Consider the following 20572-nt stretch of genomic DNA (forward strand, 5'->3'; position numbering starts at 1 on the left):
AGAAGAGCCAGTTGCTCTTCACTGGATGTTGCAGGCATCAGGCAGGAGTGAGTGCACTTCTGTATTGCACACTGGTCTGTGTGCCCCTCAGCATTTCTGTTCCTGCTGGTTGTCTTCACCTTAGGAAAAATGGCAAAGCACCAAAGGAGGGAGAGAGAGGCATGTAGGAAATTAGCTATGAACAGAAGAAATTCATGAATAGTTTTGGGCAGTTTGGGTACTATTCTAAAGCTGAATTTAGAACAAGGAGATTCTCTCAATTAATTTCAAAAGAAATGTCGACTGCTTTGCATCTTTCACAATTCCCAAAGTACCAGGATAGGTTATCAGTGTGCAGTTAGCTCTATGCACTAAGGTAGATACAGTCTTACCGTTGTCACTAAACACTTTATTAGCACTGATTTGGGTCAGAACTTTCCTTGTTCTCTTTTGACAAAATCAATGGCAGACATAGCTCAGCTGATGGGATTTATGGTCTTCAGAAATGGAAAGTAAAAATTATATTAGACAATTTTATTACCAGTTCAAGAATTATGTTGGTTACCAAAATGCAGGGCTGGAATGGATTTGTAGAAGTAGAGAACCTGCTAAACTAGAGCCTGAGCAGGTTTTAATCCATTGTTTCTAAACACTGTCTGTCATAAGTGAGGAATCTGTGAAGGAGTAATAATCCCTGTTTCTTCTTATCAAGTTTACTGGAGTGAGATAAAAATCTACTTATCTCCCCTTTAATGGAGACGTATCATGAAATGAACTGATACAGAACTTGATAAAAGGCTTATGTATCACAGGTCAGCCTGTCTTTTTCCAACATGAAATCTGTGTTCAGATTTAGCTAAACCTTGCTTCCTTTCATGTTTTCCCCAGAAAGGTCTAATATAGAAGAGCACAATTGCCACAAGCCAAGTAAAGAGCAGGTAGTCTGATGGATGGTTTAGGAAGTCTGGGACCAGTTCAAGAATGAACTTGAACAAAAGCTGTGTCCTCGGATCCTGGGATCAGAAACAAACATCAGACTTTACAGTGATACACTGGCTTAGAAATGGGGTCTTGGTCCACAAGAAATTGAAAAACAACCAGAGAAGGGAACAGGCAAACCTGCGTGTGAGAATCACTGTAATGGACTGGCTATGCAGAATGTCCTTCAAGTTGGAACACTCCTCTGGAGTTAATTTTTTTCCCAATCCCTTGGTTGCAGGGTAGGTGCTTTTGCTCCTTCCTGAGTTGCAGGACACTAAAAAGTGCCCAACTTTGGTGTTCTCCTGTACTAAATTCACACTGACAAGGTCAACAAAGGGAAGAGATTGCAACCCAGTGGAAAAGCTTTACTTTACAGTTCTTGAGAGAATTTGGAGAGACTAGGTGGATTACACAGCTGTCTCATTCCTGATGGAAATCTTAGAATTAATCAGGGAGAACTTTGAGCAAAACTCAAGCTACTGAATTGTGCTTAGTGTGGCTGATCTCAATTCCAAAAGCCAATGAGTGAACCTCAGGGATGAAATATGGCTAACCCTTGAAAATTCTTTTGAATTCCTTCCAAAATTCAATTGATCAAACATTGTTTGTGGAAAGAATACTGTGTTTTATGTGACCTTGAATCAAAATGGTTTAGAAGGTCTGGATTGAAAACCATACAAGTTGAGGTTTCAAATATCTGAATTTTTGTTTGGCTAACATGGTGTAAAACAAGACTGACAGGTTTTGGTCAAAACTTTCAAACTGGCCATTTTCTGAAAGAGCAAATGTATTGGCAACATTCCATTTTAATGGAAGCTTCACTGTGCCATGTTCCTGTCATTTATGGAGTTTCTGGACATAACTTTTTAATTGCAGTAATAATTAGTGAAGTGAATGACAATACATGCAATGCCTTTAATTAAAGCATTTTATGGTAGACATGTTTTCATATTTGCTTGTTTAGTGATTTTTTTCATTACCTTTTGTATGGATTTAGGGTATTTTTGGATGTGGAAAGGCAAGTTATGACAGCATTGGTATCACATTCAAAAAGAAAAGTGTTGAATAAATACTCTTTTTTGAAGTAACTTTTGAAACAGCAGCTAGAATACAGGGCTTGGATGCTGTCATTTAGGATGAGCCTAAAAATGCTTTATAACCAGCTCCTATATCTGCATCAACTTGCTCTCTCTGGCAACACATGTCCAGGTTGAGGTTCCACAGAATGCAATGAGGAGTTTTGCTGAACTATCCAGCCCCATTGTACCAGATGGTACTCTATGGAGGTAACACTGATCCCGTGACTCTGTTGATTTGTAATTAGGTTTCTAGTAATTAATATAGTTTGCAGGCCTTGCATGAACTCTGCAGATTGCCCATTCATGTAAATGATTAACTGAAGGGGGATTAATCCTGGCAGAAGTTCAACCAAAAAGAATTTTCCAGACTGAAAATCTTCTCTATCAATCTAGTGTATTGTAATAGAGATTGAAAGTTAAATTTGCATTTGTGTAGCTCCATTTAAAAAAGAGTAACTTGATATCTGAGTGTTAAAAGTATCTGCATTCTGTGTATAAATATACATTTGCTGCAATAGATCTGTAAGTCCTGTTTTTTATGGAATTCAAAACGTATATTCAGTATGACTTAGTTGGAAAAATCTACTTATTGTCACTACTGTTTAATAGTAGGTAATGTAAATTCTGGCTTTGAAAAAAAGATTGCTTCAGAATTCTATAGATCATGTTTAGCTGATCATGCTGGAATATGCAAAGGTTGGAATTCTTACAGCTATTAAAAATCAGTGACAACAGGGGCTGTCACACAGCTCTGCACACAGCCAGTTCATCCAGCACATGCTCTTACAGGACTGTCATAGGTTCCCAGAATGGTTTGGTATCAAAGGGACTTTAAAGCTCATCCAGTTCTAACCCCCTGCCAAGGGCAGGGACACCTTCCACTATCCCAGGTTGCTCCAAGCCCCATCCAACCTGGCCTTGAACCTGGCCTTGTCCTGCCAAGTGTGCAGCCCCTTCAGGTCAGGCAGGCATTCCTTGGGGAATGGTCCTTCCAGGCCATTGTGTGTGCAGTTTCTTCTGAAGCCCATCCCTCCTGCTCTGTCGATTGCCTGGGTATAAAGAAAGTCAACACTAAATTAGTGGGTGACACAGATGCTTGGCATGAGCAACAAAGCATCAGTGCCAGTTGAGGGATTCCCAGCTGTGTGGGCAACACTGAATTCTCCTGCCTCAGTTTTGAGGGGTCAAAGTCAGAGGATGAGTGGAAGGGACAGAGCAGGAGAGAGAGGATGAAGAGAGCTGTAGAGATCATGGTTTGAAGCATGTGTCTGGGAAAGAATAGGGCAGCAAACCTGGTGCTGGACCAGGCCACTCTTCCTTTACCCTCCCTTGGCAGCAGCTCCTGGCATGTGTGTTCTGAGTCAGTGCAGCCCACGAGTGCATCACCTGGAACTGGCAAAGTTAGCCACAGGGCAATGAACATTTTTGCAACCCCACCAATTTCTTGCCCCATGTAACTGCCCCCATTTCATCAGCACAGCCAGCAACAAGTCAGGCCAAGCAAGAGAACCCTGCAGAGGCAAAGCTGGGGAAGGGAATGGCCATGGAAGCAAACAAGGGTCACAGTGTTATTAAGTGCTGCAGGACTCAGATAATCAAAACTCCCTAACAGATATATAACCCAAATAATTACATTCTATATAAATACTGGGCCAAGTGTCTCCCTGATATAACTGTGATTGTACAACAGCAAGGATGGGTTTAGTCCAGTGTGTTTAGACTCTGTATTATTTTAACTAGATGCTTGGGGGTTTGTTTTCCTTTAGTGGATAATAAGGGCCATCCAAAACAGAGTTGCTGATGTGCTTGGGTTTCATTGAAAGAGACACTACTAAAGGGAGAGGAAATCCCCAAAATGATACTCAGTGATTAAGCACATAGAATATAGGATTTCAGTGTTTGCAAATCCTTTTTCTCAAATGAACTTGTGGCACTAATCCTCTAATGGCATTATTTCTTTGGAATATATGCCGGATTAAGGAGTCACAATGAGGCAAAGTACAAAAATCCACATTAATCTCTCCCCGGTGGGTGCTGTGTGGGATGCAACTTAAACTATTTTGTTCCAAAATTGGTTCTGTTCCTAACCTTGCCCCAGGTCTAGACAGAAGGAAGAGTAGATGTAAACAAGTGTGACACTGAGCACTTGGCAGATGGTCACAGGCCATTTAACTGGATAGAAAGGGGAAGGCGTCTATTATTTTTAAACTCCAAAAGCTAAGCCTGCCCCGTGCTGTCCATGACATCCTGCAGGAAGCAGACACAGGGCTCTGCCAGGCAGGAGCAGGACACCTGTTCAGAAGTGTGGCAGGGAGGAGATGGACAGAGCAGCTCACAGGGCACGGCTGGGCCTGGCTGGTGTGATATATCACACGTTCACAGCACAGCCTGGGCCTATTGCAGAGTGATGCTCATGTTTTCAGCCCAGTGCAGCCACCTCATCCTCATTATCCTGCTTTTTTAGGGGGATAACCCTGTTGTCACCTCTTTCCTCATAGCTGATGTGAAAAAAGGTAAAGATTTGCTTTTTAGGAAGAGGAGACCACCGTGTTTCCCTTCTCACCAGATTACAGGGATGCTGTCATGGTTCTGTGGGGTATTGTCACTGTCATTCAACAGCCTCAAGTGGTGAAAGAACTGCTCAATTGGCAGCACATCACCTGAAATACTGATATCAGAGCATGTGAGTTAGCCCAGGCTAACCACTGTAATTAGTGCTTAACATGCTTAAGGATTTCTCCAGTTTCACAGGACAGAGATTATCAAATATTTCTGTTCCATGTTCTCATTGAATTGCAGTGGGCATTGAGAAGTCTTGGGACATGTTCACAAACATGGGTTCCTTGGTCTCTGCTTCATTCCTGGTCACTGTTTTTAAGCACGAGCGAAGAACTGTCAAATTCAGTTGTTTACGAACAGAAAAGCTGGGATTTTCCATCATCTGCATAGCTGAGATGCCTGGACACATGAAGTGACTTAGCACAAATTCCTGATGTGGATACAGGTCTGTAGTGAGATGCTAATTTCAGAAACTGGGGCAGGCCAACCACTCCTGGTGTCAGAAAACCCTAAAGCCAGCTTGGAGATCCTTTCTGGAATAGAAGTGTGCCCTCCTTTCCTACAGAGAAAGATGATTGATCCCAGTGGTTTTGTGCATTTCTAGCTGCTCTAAATGTTTGCCAGCATGGGACCTCTCATGGGCAAGAGGATTTTCCTGATGTTCACTTTAAGTTTTTCTTCTCCTCATCTTACCCTGTTGACTCTTTGCATCACTCTGTGCCTCATTCCACCCTGTCTGAATCCTTTGTCTGTTTTCACACTGAGCCAAGCCTGTCCTCAGGCTGGTGTCTGCTCACCTGCTTGCAAAGGAATTGTTGGTTTTGTTTACCAGCTTTATCATTCCCCACTAAAATCACTCCAGTTTGCATATGTCTTTAGTGTATACATATCTGTGGATGGTCCCTTGTATCTAAGGGAGTATAAATTATATTGCAGCCGGTGGAGACAAAGGTGAGCAGGAAATGATAAGGGAAATGAAGAGTTTTTCACATGAGGGGAGACGAGAAGGGTTTGGCTGGTTTTGCCTACAAAAGGAAAGAACTGAAAAAGATTATCAAGCCTAAAGAGATTCAGCATAAATGGCCATAAGTATGGTTAGGACAGAAATTGTGATGCTCACCATTGAGGAAATCAGACTTTAGGGCAGACAGAAAAAAAAAGGTGTGCTGAAGTTTGAGGTGTATATAAGGTGTGTCCAATGATTGCATTGTAATGTTGTATCATGGTGCTGCCCAGAAGATGACTGTGACCTCTCCTCTCCTGTCTCCTGTGGCCCTAAAATGATCAGGAGTATCCTACTCCTCGGTATCCCTTTTTCTTACTGAGCTGTGCAACATCCTGCTGACAGCAGGGCTCTGCTCAGCCTCCAACACTATTGCTGACCAGTATGGACAAAAGGGGTGGGAAAACAAAGAGCTTTTCTTCAGGTAGTCTTGTAATCTGATCTCTACGGTGACTCAGCCTCTTTAACAACAGCTGTCTCAGGGACATGCAGTGGTTTGCGAGCAGTAGCGAAGATTTTGCTGCCACTTCCTGATTTCTGCCTTGAGAGTGATCTAAGCTGGGACATGACCGAAACATTTAAATGGACTTCTCAGCCCCAGGAATGGCAGACTTTGGGATAGAGTACAGAGGAATAGAGACATCAGGAAAGAGCCCACAAACCACTTGTGCAGAGCTGCTGCTATCGTACTGATGAAGAGAGAAACTTGTGAGAGAAAACTACATGGAAACCCTGAAAGTGCTGTAAAAACTGAAAAGAGTGAAAGGGATCCTCGGGTGTACCCATGGAAAAGACAGGTATGCTCTTTGTTTAAAATAATATCTCTCCACAGCAGGAAATCACAACCAGAAAAAGCAGGATTTCTCTACAGCTCAGTAGAGCTGTAGTGTACATGGAGGTCCACTGGTTTGTGTCATTTTTGTATTTCTAAGAAATACAGCTGTGACAACATATTAAGACCCAGACTTTAAACAATGCTTCAGCTTTTTGTAATTGTAAGTGTTCTGCTCTTGAACACTTGTATCATGGCTATGATATATGTTTGGATGGAGGTAATGGTGGCAAATTGTCAGTGCATCTGAAAAAAGGTAAGCAAGAGTAAACATTACTAAATCGAATTCTGTCTGCTGATCCCCTGAAAGATGACCAGAACTGCCAGGATAGGCATGAAGAGGACAACCCAAAGAGTTCCCCATTTGACTTTGTTATAAAGCAGTTCCAAGGAAAGAGGTGTGCTCCTGAAAAAAGGCAAGAGCAGCCTTCAGCTGTCAAACAATTCTTCAAGGGCTTTGACTTTGGGAAATCTGAAGGCCAGGACAGAAGGGAAGTTGAAGAAACAGAAATAAGCCATGCTGGAGCTGATGACCAGAGTGACAAGCAAGATCTCTCTGTAGAAGGTAATGGTGGTACAATATGAGTAAATATTTTAATTTCAGAGAAAATCAGCTGGTTTTTTGCTAGCCAAAATCCTGTATTTGCTGCCTACAGTTTATCCTCTAGCCAGGATTGGAAAATTATCAAGCATGTTTTCTGATTTGATAGAGGCCAGGCAAGGAGTTAGATCCGTGTTGCTGAGGAAGGATAAAGCTTTTGGATGACTTCTCTCTTGGTCTGCAATGTGAGAGTCAGTGCTGAAGTCAGCTCATTAGTTGCAGAGCTTATTTGGTTTCAGAGCCAGGCTTTGAGCAGTAGCTTGGCTTGTTGTATTTAAGATGGGTCTCTGTTCTGCTAAAGCAGTCTGAAGACAACAGGAGCAGATGTTTCCTATCCCTTGACACCGGGCAGGGGGAGGGGAAGGGAATGGGAATCCATCATTTATGTTATTTTGCACACACAAGAATACTCTTTACATCCACTCCAGAGAAAATGGAACTATTTTTCAAAAGCAGCTGGAAGGTGAGGCTTAGTACCCCATCCTTTGTCCTAAGGGGCTTGGGTCAGTTTGGGGAAACAATAAGAGAGCAGCTACTGAGAGTGGGACTGCTATTTTCTGTAACTTTTTCTTTGAAAACCCAGAAAATCAGGAACTGCCTCACACAGATGTATGAAAATGCAGCAGGAACTTTTTACTGATTTGATCTATAGTGATCTTATCAGTCGGGTTGTTGTCCACATTGATGAAAAATAGAGCCTGGTTTATTGACAGATTTGATTCATTTCCTAAAGCCTTCGCCTGCAAGCCTCAGGCAGGATTTACAGTGGTGTTTCGTAGCAGAGGTAACCAGGGCCCTGTTTTCTTTGTTGCTCAGATGAACTTTCACATCTCACTTCTGAAGTGGAGTCACCATCTGGTGAGCAGAGATTTAACCAGTTCATGGAGAAACTGGGAAAGAAACCCAACAGCAAGAATCTGGATCTAAATAATTGTGCGTTAAATGCGGCAGATGTAACAGAGCTGGGTAAATGCACATTTTATTCAACTAATCACTTCATATATTCCTTTAATTTTATTTGCCTGTTCAATTGTTCCCTCTCCTCTTTTCCCTTCCCTTTCTTTTATACAGGCCATATTGACATTTCATCTAATGGTCCCAGGTCCCTGAGAAATATTAGTTTACAAATTATATAAATTTTGTAATATATATTAAATATAAAAATCATCCAGATCTGTGAAGCAGATGGATGTCCTTCATTCAGATACAGATAAGAAAAGTGAGGTACAAATTCTCATGGCTTTATAATTTTGTATTGGTTGTAGAAAACATCTCAATATACATCAATATCCAGGGTGTGCAGAAACATGAAACAGAAAAGTTTTTCTTTTCTTTCCTTACAGCTTCTTTACTGCCCTTTCTCCCAGAGCTGGAAGAGATCAGTCTGTCCTGGAATGGTTGTGTTGGAGGGACTTTGAAGGCTCTCACTGTCCATCTTCATCATGTGAACCTGTTAAAAGTCCTCCGACTTAACAGCTGCAGGCTGACAGCTGAGGATGTCATCTCCTTAGGTACAGGATTTCATTTACATTTACTTCCAGACAGCTTGGGGTTAATGTAATCCATCTCATCTCTTCCTATGTCCTGCTCCTGCTGCTTCCACACTGAGCAAAGTAAACTCCTGCTGCAAAACAGTAGAAACTTGGGCTTATGGGTGACCTTACACCTTTAGGTAGCTCTGCAGAGTCATTCCTCAGGGTGTGAAGCTCTCACACTCAGAAGGGAACAGAATTCAGTCTTATTTGCAGGAAAGAATGTTTTCAATTTGGATTAGGATTTTTTTGGCTAGAAGCAGAGTCAGTTACAATAGGGCCAGCTTAGGTCTTGGAGCTGCAGGACAGGTGAGTGCTCATCATGAGAACCCCAGTGGTCTTTTGGGAGGAGACTTAAAACCAGAAGTGCTGCTTCAGAACTTTATGACTTGGTGTTTTCCAAGTCTGGGAGAAGCTTATTCCTCTGCTTACTTCTTTGCTTGGAGTGCCTGCACCCGGCTTTCTGCAAAGCATGAGATGTAAAGGTTTTAAAGGTGGTGTTACACACTCAGATTCTGACATGGAGTCACCTCTGGGCTTGGAGTTTACTCTGGGGTGGATCTGTGGTTTGTATTTAAAAGAAGGGCAAACACAATAAATTAGGAATGATAAAAGTTACTGCTTATTTTGTAAGTTCTAAAATGGGTCTGTGTCATAAAGCTGGGGTTTGTTTATGTCATCCATATCCAAGCCTTTTCCAGGAAAGGTTCAGAAATAATACAACATGTATGGTGGCAGATAAAAAGTGGGTCATGCTATCTCTTGGGGAGGAAATAAGAATCTCTGCAAAAGCTGGTGAAAATAACTGCTCTGTTTCTGATGAGTGTAAAATCTGTGTATTTAATTTTCTAACATCTTTTCAAAATTATTTCATTCTCTTTCCAACCCTTTTCTCATATTTTTTTTCCTTTTGATTTTTATTGGTTATTTTTACAATTACTTTATTCTGCCAGGTTCTCCAGTGCCGTTTCCTTCCCAGTTTGGTTTAGCTTCTTCTGGGACAGATGCAAAATTGATTGCAGGACTTGAATTTCCAGTCAAAATGTGATGCCCTTGACATGTGGAATAGCAACAGTCAGTTTGCATTGATTTTGCCTGTGATTTTGAAAACAACTTGTATATTTAGGCCAATCCTGGCTGTGTGACCTTGTCCACATCTCTCTGAAGAAATGTGGCCTCTTGTGGACTCAGCACATCCTGCTTAGAAATCAATGTCTGAAATAGAACCATAATATCAACCTATTCTATGTGATTGCTCAGAGCTTGACTGTGAGAGGTGATAGGAAACCATTCCTGGAGTTATATTCCTTTATTTATCTTCTGGGAGGAAAATGTGTCTGGAATTCTATAGTCCTCATGTCGAACAGAAACAGGCTATGCTGCACTTCTCAACTGTAGAGCATTGCTCAGTGTTCAATACTGAGGCAATAATTTAAAATAAATGCAAAAATAAAAATTAAGACATATCCTTTCCTCTCAAACCCAGATATTCACTTAGAGAAAAAATTATTTTTCTATTATAAATCTTTTGTGAAAAATTAATTATGAAAACCACCCAGACATGAAAGAATGTTACTGTTAAAATACAATTCTCAGTTATTGGACTTTAGATCAAGAAAATTGTGTATGACACTTTGAAATTGTATTTGCATATGGTCTGATTAATTGATCTTTTGTGGGAATGAGTTTATGCAAATATGCTCTGCCTCCCTCCTCTACAAAGGAAGCTAGGAAGCTGGATTTTACCGTGGGATGTTAACATTTCAAATAAACCCTAACATAGTTCAGATTGGCAGGTATGTCAAGCCTGGAAAAGGCTGATTTTTCTGAATGTAGTAAAAGTCAGTTCTGCCTGCCTTGAAATCAAGGGAAAGTTAGTTTGAGTCAAAACAATGCTCATCTTGGTTTCTTACGAAGTGAGTCAGAAATTCCTGTCAGAAATGAAATTTTCCCATTTCAGAAGTGGTTGTGAGAGGACTTCTTTCATTCCCTCCAAAATGATCTGTGGACACAGTACAGAGGATGTTGGAAATTTGCCAAATAAAACAGAGCAGAATTCTACATGACAGTAAATTCAGACTTGTCATCTGTACTGATTTCCCTCTAGACTGGACTTTCTGGTCCCAGCACAGGCCAAACAGCCTGAGGAGGGTTTGGGAATCCAAATAAATTTCATGTTTGTGTGCACTGTGACAATGACTTGTGATCTATATTGCTCCTTAGACAATGTGAGATTTTATGCAACACTGCTGCAGAAGCAATAATTCATTTATTTAACAATTTTCCCGACAAGACATTCAATATAAAGTAAACTGAGTATTAAGCATCTAACCTTCCTCTTTAATATATTCCAAACCCGTATTTTTGTTTGCACTGAAATTGATACATAGAATGAATCATCCTAGACTTCCATTACAGGAGAGGCATTTGAAATTGTTTCTCAGCTTGAAGAACTGGATATATCATGGAACAGTAACATAGGTGGAAAACTATCACTGCTGACAAAAAAACTCCAGGATGGATGCAAATTAAAATGTCTGAAAATTACAGACTGTAACCTGACGGCAAAGGATGGAGAATCCCTTGGTATGTGTGTCCATTGAGCTGGGCTGAGACTGGCTTCACAAAAATGGAACTTGTTTGACTTAGATGATGGTTGTATTGAGCTCAGTATTAGTGAAAAGTTAATTTATTTCAAGCTCTGCATTATAACAGTATTTATGATGTGGGGATTTAATGCACTTTCTTCCAAAGAAGGAAATTATTCGCTCTAATCATATGAGGGAGGGTTGAGAAGATCTAAACCACAGTCTGGCTGCCTCAGTGGTCCAGGGTTTCTGGATTCTTTGAGACCTCGAGCAAAAAACATGTGCCAGAATTTCCACCACTGATTGCTTAAAATTAAGCAACTGAATATGTAGTTGGCCATGGGATTGGAAAGAAGGTCTGAGGACTGGGAATTTAGGCTGAGTTGGCAACCACTGACCACCCTTTCCTTCTGTCCTCTCACCATAGCAGCTTAATCCTGTGTGGTCTTTTTATCTCATTGTGTGTTTTAGAAGGTGTTTGCTCAGTAAAGAGAAGCCTCATGGCTCTCATCTCCACTGTAGGAGGAGCCCCATATGTAACACACATTCCTATGTATTTTCAGTAGAAAATTTTCTTTCTCTTTGTATTTCTGCTTTTTATTCCCCTGTATTTTTCTAACAGTCCTTGTATTTTTTCACTTTTATTTTTATAAATGTTTTTCACAGATTTCTTGATTCCTATCCAATCTTTATGTTACTGTGTTGTTTAGGTAGAACAGGAATTTAGCAAGTCTAAACCACACTTACAGGCAAACCCAGGCCACCTCTTCCTGTTTATCATGGTGCTGTACTTTTCTAGAGTTCATCTGTATGTATTACAGACAATTACCAATTCTAGTTTTCTTTTCTTTTTTTTTCCCCAGCTGAAATTCTAAATGTGATCCCAAACCTCGAAGTATTAGATCTCTCTATCAACAAAAACATTGGCTGCAGCATGAAGGTTATTGCTCAGGATCTGAAAAATGTGCCAGGCTTGAAAGAGTTAAACTTGCACATGTGTGGATTAAAGCAAGACAGCCTCCAGAGCTTAGGTTAGACTTTATGTTCAGAAGACTTTCATTCTGAATAAATTGTACATCTGAAAACCATTTAAGAAAGGCAATGAGGTGGGATTTTGCTGATGGTTTGGCAGTATTAACGGGCAATCATTATTTGCTGTTTGAGGACTGATAAAAGACTCTACAGGGCCTTTCAGCAGGAGTGGAATTTATCTGCCCTGAGCTCAAGCTTGTGAAAGTCAGTGGGGAGAGTCACCCTCCACACCATTTATCTGAGACACATCTCAGGGCTGTGGCTCCCTGGATGTGCTTCCTCTTTCCCCAGACAGAACACAGACAAAGACACAAACAGGTCAGCTAACTTTTAACAAGCTAATCCTACTTTCCAAAGGAAATCCAAATTTTCCATTATCACTTAAAGAGTGTCCAGTGGAGCCCCATGAAATGGGATTGTTATATGTGCCCCTCCCTAGCGGATGTGGCAAAAACAACTGGCATTAATTAGCACATCCAGCAGTAATTTCTGCAAAAGGCTGAGGATTGACTGGACCTGGGGGATGAGCTGGCCTCACCTTCACCTGCTCTCCCAGAGAAGAATGGAGCTGCATGGACAGGGAGGCTTTGCTGTATTACTGTGTGTCTGCTGTGATTATACACTGAAGCTTAGCCCAGGAGCTTTGCCTGCAATACCTTGGGCAAACTTTGACGTTGAAGTAAATAGATGCCAAAGCCCTGACCTGGGCTCTTGTGGCAGCCAGTGACCAGCCTGTTCCCTTTTCCATTTCAGACACTGCTTTACAGCACCTTGCCGAGCTAAGGAAATTAGACATCTCGTGCAACAGAGAGATTGGTGGTGGCTTTAAAGACTCAGCAGCTCATTTGGCCAGCTTGAAAAATCTGGAAGTCCTTGATCTTCACCAGTGCTGTGTCACAGAAGAGGACATGACCGTTTTGTGTAAGGACATGTTGAGGAAATCCATTAAGGATCTCAGTTTTGCCTTCTGAAAATATCTCAAAGACATAAAAGATTCTGCCTGGCAGAACAACTGATCTCAGGACTTTTTTCATCAGGCACCTCTGAAAGTACACTGTGGGGGAGAGCTTTCTTGGTCAATATGGAATGGGGTTTTTTCGCTGAACCAAAGGAAATCTCAGAATGTCTGATCCCATGTGGAACTAAGGACCTGAATCTGCCATGATTCAGACCCACAATGGGAATGTGGGAACTGCCACCAAGCAGTGCTTTTTCTGATAATCAGTGATTTAGGAAATATCCAGGGACAGTGCCCCAGTGGTATAAGCGGGATGGATCCATGGTGTGTATGTGCATGGAAATATAACTGCCTAAAACTCCCTTGATGAACTGCACACCGAGTAGAGGGTATTTTAGGAGGTCTTGCATTGCTGCTGCTGTGTGCTTTCTCCAAGTTGAATTGACGTACCTAGAAACCACTATGAAGAAAAAGGCATTTCACAATCAGTTTGTGAGACAAACTGTTTGTCTGTTTTTCTCTGTTACCATAACTTTGTCTTTACTCTTGACAACAACAACAAAAAAAATCCCATGACTCAAAGCCTATATTGCCCACATCCTATTTTCCATGACAAACAACTTGAAGACATGATGATGATGAAGCTTCAAGAAATATTCAGTATTAGTGATATCAATCATGATTTAATTTATTGAATAATAGAGAATAATAGCATTAAGACAAGAAAGAAGTTTCAGTTAGCAATGAATGCATTTGGAAATTCCCTACTTCACCTAAAATTTCCAGGAAGCCATATTCTGACAATGCTCCACACAGCATGGAAGACTTAATTTCTGAAACAGTTTTACTGAAAATGACAAGGCTATTTACGGTCTAAAGCATTACTCACCATGAACTTGACTGTAAAAACTTGGTCTTGACTTTTGGATTGATTTATAAAGAAAAGAAATTATGTCAGGCAAATATACAACTACACATTTTTTATGGATTAGTGACTGTCTAATAAATATTTCATGTTTTCATAGGCCAGGTGATACCTTTACTCTCCAGTCTTCAAGACCTGAACTTATCCTCGAATAAAAATGTAGGACTCTCATCTGATCCTCTTCTGGGCAGGCTCAGGTTTTTACCGAAGCTGAGATCTGTGAGCATCAGCAATTGTGGCTTAGGTGAAGAGTCCCTTTCATCACTAGGTAGGAGTGTTTCTTTAAAGTGTGCCTGTTCTCTGTGTATCCCTGTAGGACAAAGCATTCCCTTCTCCTTTGGCTGAACTCCAAGGATCATGGTTACATTATACCTCAGGTCCCGAGTGGAAATGCCTGTGACGAAACCAGTGCTTTGTAGGACCAGGTTTCAAGGGAAGAGAATTGTATGGCTTCCTCTACTATACCTGAGGGGGTGAAGTTCACTTAGTCCTTTGTCTGATTGTGAGCTTTTAGATATTCCCTAATTTAAAAGGGGAAAAAAAGAAAAACATGCTTTTATGTTATGTTGTAATCATAGTCTGGGTGTAACACTTTACTCACTGGGCTAAAGTTTTGACTGAGGGTTTTTCACCTCACTGCAGGTGAAAATTTCAGTAGAAACTTTCTGGGTTAGAGTTCATCATGGGGAAATGGAGGAAATGACTGCAGTGGTGGAACAGATATTGCATAGCCATGAAGAAAAGTCCAATCTAACACAGGACATGTAAATTCAGCCTCTTTTGCCTACTTATTGCAAATCTCTGTGGATTAGTGGCCTTTGATAGGTGTTCCATATGGCACATGAAATCTTAGTACAGAGGGATCTCTCAGTTACTGTGTCTTGTGCACTTGTATTTTGTACTGTTTACAGTGACATTAAACCTGGAGTAAGACTTGACTGCCTCCAGCAGAAGCAGTAGCAAGCTAAGCTGGTCAGAGGTCCTTGCAGAAAGAGTATTACATAATTGTAGTGATATAAATATAAGAGTGACACCATGGAAATCAGAGCTGTCAAAAGATAGAGAGCTTTACACCCTAAATAGTGAGTTCACAGCAAAAAACTTGCTGTTTTTAAATTAAGATAAAATGGTTTAAAAGCAAGTTATTAAATTAATTCAGTGCAACAAGGCCAAGGCAATAATGTGAACAGAAAGACAAAAAAACCTCTCCTTAGAGTCCTCATAGATTCTATAGGCAGACCCTTCTTATTATCTTTTGTCTGACTTTTATTGGGATAAAAAAATTCACTCTAAGCACAGGTACTCAGCCTGCTAGGATCCTATTTACGGGTGAATTGCAGGTGAGGTGTCTGTTGAGCCCATGTTGTTTTCTCTTAGTAAGCAGAAGTTGCTGGTCTTAATCTTTTCAGCTGAGGCTGCCCTTCACCTTCCTGAACTGGAGATATTAGACCTTTCTTGGAATAAGTGCGTTGGTGGGAACCTAAAGCTGCTTTTGGGAGCACTAAAGCTTGCAACGGAGATTCAAGTGTTAAGACTGAGCAGCTGTAACTTGGTGGCTGAAGATTTGGCACTTCTAAGTACGTATAACATGGTATTTACTAGCACTCAAGGAGCCAGGGCATTTAGACCACAATTCAGAAGGGGCTTGTTCCATGGGCTGAGCATGGTTTTGCATAAATCAAATGAAAACATGGAAAATACAGGAGTGTTTTTCCCAGAAAGGGGTTTCATTTTTCTGTGTGTCCTGGACATGCCCAGTGGAAAAGCCTAAAAGGCTAAAATGCAAAGAATCTTTTAGCACTTTTATGTATTAATACAAACAAAAGCATCATTTAGAAAATGTAGGGTTTGCATCTGTTTTTTATATCAAATATTTAAAGCTGCCTCTGAGGAGTTTTATTTCGCTCGGATGCTGTTTTAGGGCTCAGTACTTTAGAAAAAAAGTCTGTGCTGACAGCCAGTAATACAGGCACTAGCAGCTCCCAATCCATTAGGTGGGTTTCTGGAGTCAGACTACTTGGGGAGAATTAAACCAGAAAGGTTTTCACCCACCTCTTAGCAGCTGCTAAGAAGTACTGGAAAACTGATAAAGGACTAAATTCTAGGATTTTTTTGAAACTTTCTTATTTTATACTCATCCTTGTGAATCTGTGGGCCTGACTCAGGGGTTTGAGTGTCTGAGATTGGCAATAGCTGTGTGACAGCTGTGAGGCCCTGGAATGTGAAATCTGGTGAGGTGAAGCCTGAATATTTTTTACTTTAAAAACCATCACCCTTGATGGGTGTTTCCTTTGCCACTCATATGTTAAGGATCCCTTTAGGGTATATTAGACCCTCCCACAGTGAGAGGTGGCTGTTGTAGTCATGCAGTCTCACCTAGTTTTGCTTTCCTCTTTCTAAATCTCCCTGTAAAGCCTGTCTGCCTCTTATAATTGGCACTTGATATAGCCTCCTTCCAACTGACTCCAAGGTTTTTGGGTTGCCATACATTTTTAACTCAATACTTTGTTCTTCTTGAACTGCCTGTGCTTTAAGTGTTGTACACTCCTTCAGCTGTTATAAAACTGTCTTTCTGAGATCAGCAGCAAGTGGTTTTATGCTGCTGAGGAGTTAAATCTTGCTGTTTGACTGCTGAAATGAGGTATTAAAATACCATTCTCCTTTCTGAGAAGCCTTTAAAGCAGTTGCCAGGATTTATTAGTTGTGTTTGTGTCTGTCATCTCTTGCAGCATCCCTGAGGCAAGATGGCCATTCAGCCAGATTGCAGAAGCTGGATTTGAGTTATAATAACAACATCTCTGATGAAGGCTGGGCTGTCTTCTGCCAAGGTTTAGGAGCATTCAAGGAACTCTCGGAGCTGGATGTGAGCCTCCGGCCTTCATCCTGCCGGGACTGCGGGCCATGGTTCAGGGAATTGTTGGCAGCACTGACACAGCTGCCAGCCTTGGCAGAGCTGGGCATGCAAAGATGGGCCCTTTCAGAGTCCCAGAGGAAGCAAATGGAAAGCTTTAATCAAGACAACAAAAGAAACATTCGTTTTGACTGTTGATGAAGGTTGGAGGTGTCTGGAAGGCCTTTTGAGAGCAGCACATGAACCAAGCATTATGTGTCTCTGACTTAGAAGACTGCAGTTTTTAATAATCTCTTGAAATAATTTCACAATTATAGAAAACTGTTATTTAACCTTCTGCACCATAGATCATTCCATTTAATAACATATTCTTTCAGGTTCTCTGGGCCATGCTTACACTACTTTATCTTCAGGGTCACTGCCCGCAGAGCAGTGCTGGATTCAGAGGGGATGCACTGCAGGTTTGGCCATGGAGGGAAGGGCTGGGGTGTGTGCTAGTGCAAGTGGGTGGGCAGTGTGAATGTGGCCTCGGAAAAATACCTCTAATGTGAAAATACCTGAAACCTCCATGTTTTAATTTTAGTTTCTTTCCCCCCCAAACTTTTGCCTCTTTGTGAATTAATTAAATCATAATTGGGAGATTTGGCAACCATCCCAACAACTCAACATTACAGATTAGTCCAGTAAGGAGAATACAGAAGGAGCTGGTCTGCCTCTGCTCTGGCCCTTGGTGCCATCTCATAGTGTAGGTGAGTCCTGTATAGAGGATCAGAATAAAATCAAGGTAAGAAGCCATTAATTGGTGTCTTTGCAAATCTCAGGGGCAAGGAAAAAGCTGTGATTAAATCAGAGATATGTCCTGCTACTTTAAGAAAATTTTGGACACAAAGCAATCAATAAGTGCCAAATTCTGGCATAGTCACTTGTGTCATGGAGCATGTTAACACGTGAGCTCCAGGACTGCAGTGGGATTATTCATCGGTAAGGTATTTTAGGAAGTAAAGATATTAGATGTGCCCACTGAGTGAGGAGTCTTAGAGAAATCCTGAGACAGCTTGAGGGATAAAGTACTGCTCAATTAGCTCTGAGCATCTCTACACGCTGCAGCAGTCTCCTGGAGGAGAAGCACAACAGGATCATTCAGTGGCACTTTCCTAACTTGCTAAGGCCCCCCTCAGCAAGTTCTCCCCTGCAGATGCTGATCAACATTCAGCTTTCAGTCCATGCGACCCTTCTAACATCACCTTTTGCCTGTTCAGGGCTATAACCAGCAGCTGACCATGCTGTGTTGATACCTATTGATCATTTAATCCATGATTTCATGTAGGAGTCACCCTGGACTTCCTGGTTCCACTTGCAGTTCCACTTGAAAAGTGCACTTGGCTCCCCCAGCTTGAGAAATGGGTTGAACTGGAGTCCCTTGGTCAGAGGCAGTAGGCAATTGCTGTGTGGGATCCTAAACCTCTGAAATAAAGAAAAGAGCCCCCGCTTCATACAGGGCTAACAAGAGATTTTCAAGCAGTGACTTAAGCCAGGACAGTTGTTCTAATGGGGAAATACCATCACGTCTGTTTAGCAGCAGCACACCAACCTGTTCTTTTTATCACTTGTCTTCATGTGACTTTCCTGCTCAAATATGCCTTTGATCCAACTGGGAAACTGATCTTTCTTCTGCTCTGTGATAATTTCTCTGAATTAATCCTTTCCCACTTGAACCTCTCTCTCCAGTTCACCTTTAATGTCTACGTTCTGTTGAAGGCTTCCTGACTGAACTCAACTTCAGTGTTGGGGTTTCTTGTTCTTTCATAGCTGGGCTCCTCATTCTCATCTCCAGAGCACAGTACAGACCCACTGCTGGCAAACTCTCCCCTGGGCCTGATCCCCCTGCTCAGTCCTTTGCCCTCTTACTATTCTGTCATACCTATTGTGCCACTAAAAACGTTTTGTTCCTTTTATCACCTCTACTAAATGTCCTGTCAATCTGCCAGTCTTCCCAGAAATTTCTCTTCCAACGATTTTCTCCTTGGCAGTTTCTGATTCATCCTTCGATCTGTTCCGCTTTGCCTTTACTCAGGGTGAAAAAATTTCATTAGACATTTCCAAACAATCAAAACAGCCTCAGTTACCCAATGAAATGGAAAATCAGAACAGAGCTGTCCCACTTTCCTGGAGTCCCAGCTCTCTCCTGCCAACAAGCATATTAATGAGATTTCAGTATCAATCAAGAGCCAAACAGAAATGAGTTCCATACCCTGGATGCAGGTTCAGAGAGCACTGCCTGGGGATGGAACTCTGTGAATAGCTGTCTCAGTGGCCCTGCCTTCATCAACTCCCTCAGGATGCACCACCTTCCCTGAGGTGAGACAAGGGGAGGGAGAGCAGGACTGCAGTTCTGACCAGTCAGTTAAACTAAACAAAGGGTTCTGCTCCCACCCACTCTGCATTTTGAACCTGCACAGTGGCTGGCCCCAGTCCAGCTCTGTGCTCTACGTACACTGCAAATAAAACTCTGAGGGACTTAAGGGGTAGCTGAGCAATACGGAATAAAAACTAGACAAGGACATTATGTGTCTAGGACAAGCAGCTGCCTGCGTGTCAGGTGAAGTGGAAAGACATGGTTGCACATAAACTTGGCATGCAAGAATTAGATAATATTATGTTTGTCATGGTTCTTCTTAATGACAAAGGTGTTATGGCGCGTCAGAACCAGAATCATGGCAGAAATTGCATCCTGCAGACCCACTGCTTTCAAATAAGCCTGTCATACACAGACACATCACAAACTGTCACCAAAGCATCTTAGAGAGGAGCAGTACCACTAAGGACGTGACAGCTTGCAGTCATTCAAAGTGCTGTAACTGCAGATTGTCAAAACATCAGTGAAGTTTTGCGAAAGTGTGGAGATACTTTCAAACAGATTTTTAGACCTCTGTAAGACAGGATTGACACAGACCAGAGCCTTAATTGTATCTCTCTTGATCGGAGAGGCTTTTTAGAGTCCTTGCTAGGAGTCAGGGAGATGAATGGGATTTCTGTATTTTCTCTGTCTTCAGGTTGTTTATTATATCTTATCAATAATTCACATGCTGACAGCATAGCATGAAGCAGAGCAAAATACAAAAGGCAAGTTGCAGGAAAGCTCAAGGCTTTTTAAAGGTAAACTAACCAATGGTCACTGAAAGTGTACATTATTTTTATTTTTCTACTAATTATCTAGTCACACAATCAGGAACTGTGGAATTCTTTGTCTAATCATCAGCTACTTCTACTGCAGAACATGGAGTAGTAGAAGAAGAAGGTCTGGAGAACAACAACAATCCTCTACTTTGATGTTTTTTGCTTTTATCTATTTACTATATTAACAAACCCAAAACCTCTAAATTTTTTACCCTGTGACAATCTTATATTCTATCACTTAGTTCACACCAGTGTAGATTCTAATTCTTCCCAGAGGGTAGGCAACTTTCTCCATGGACAAAGGTCAAAACCAGTGTTGTCCAAGGGGGTAGAACCCTTCAAAACAAGCAGAGAAATATTCTCTGCACTCTGGGTTCCCACAGGATGGTAATGCAGGTCCTGGTAGAAGTGTGTGTTCTGCTTGTCTGGAATCCTACTCCATATTTCCAAACAAGGTACTGATTGTCTCTGGAGT

General features: G+C 41.5%; 1 protein-coding gene across 1 annotated transcript; it reads left to right on the forward strand.

Moving 5' to 3' along the window:
* Positions 1-6001: 6001 nt before the first annotated feature.
* LRRC31 (leucine rich repeat containing 31) lies at positions 6002-20216 on the forward strand. Its single transcript, XM_042042460.1, has 10 exons — positions 6002-6398; positions 6744-6998; positions 7851-8000; positions 8378-8545; positions 10985-11152; positions 12018-12185; positions 12940-13107; positions 14170-14337; positions 15479-15646; positions 16799-20216. Exons 1-10 carry the CDS (start codon positions 6386-6388, stop codon positions 17116-17118), a joined length of 1746 nt encoding a protein of 581 aa, XP_041898394.1. The 5' UTR covers positions 6002-6385; the 3' UTR covers positions 17119-20216.
* Positions 20217-20572: the final 356 nt, after the last annotated feature.

Source organism: Corvus kubaryi, unplaced genomic scaffold (genome assembly GCF_017639235.1).
Source record: "Corvus kubaryi isolate FWS band 111438036 unplaced genomic scaffold, C.kubaryi_AGA036_p1.0 37397, whole genome shotgun sequence".
Lineage (NCBI taxonomy): Eukaryota > Metazoa > Chordata > Aves > Passeriformes > Corvidae > Corvus > Corvus kubaryi.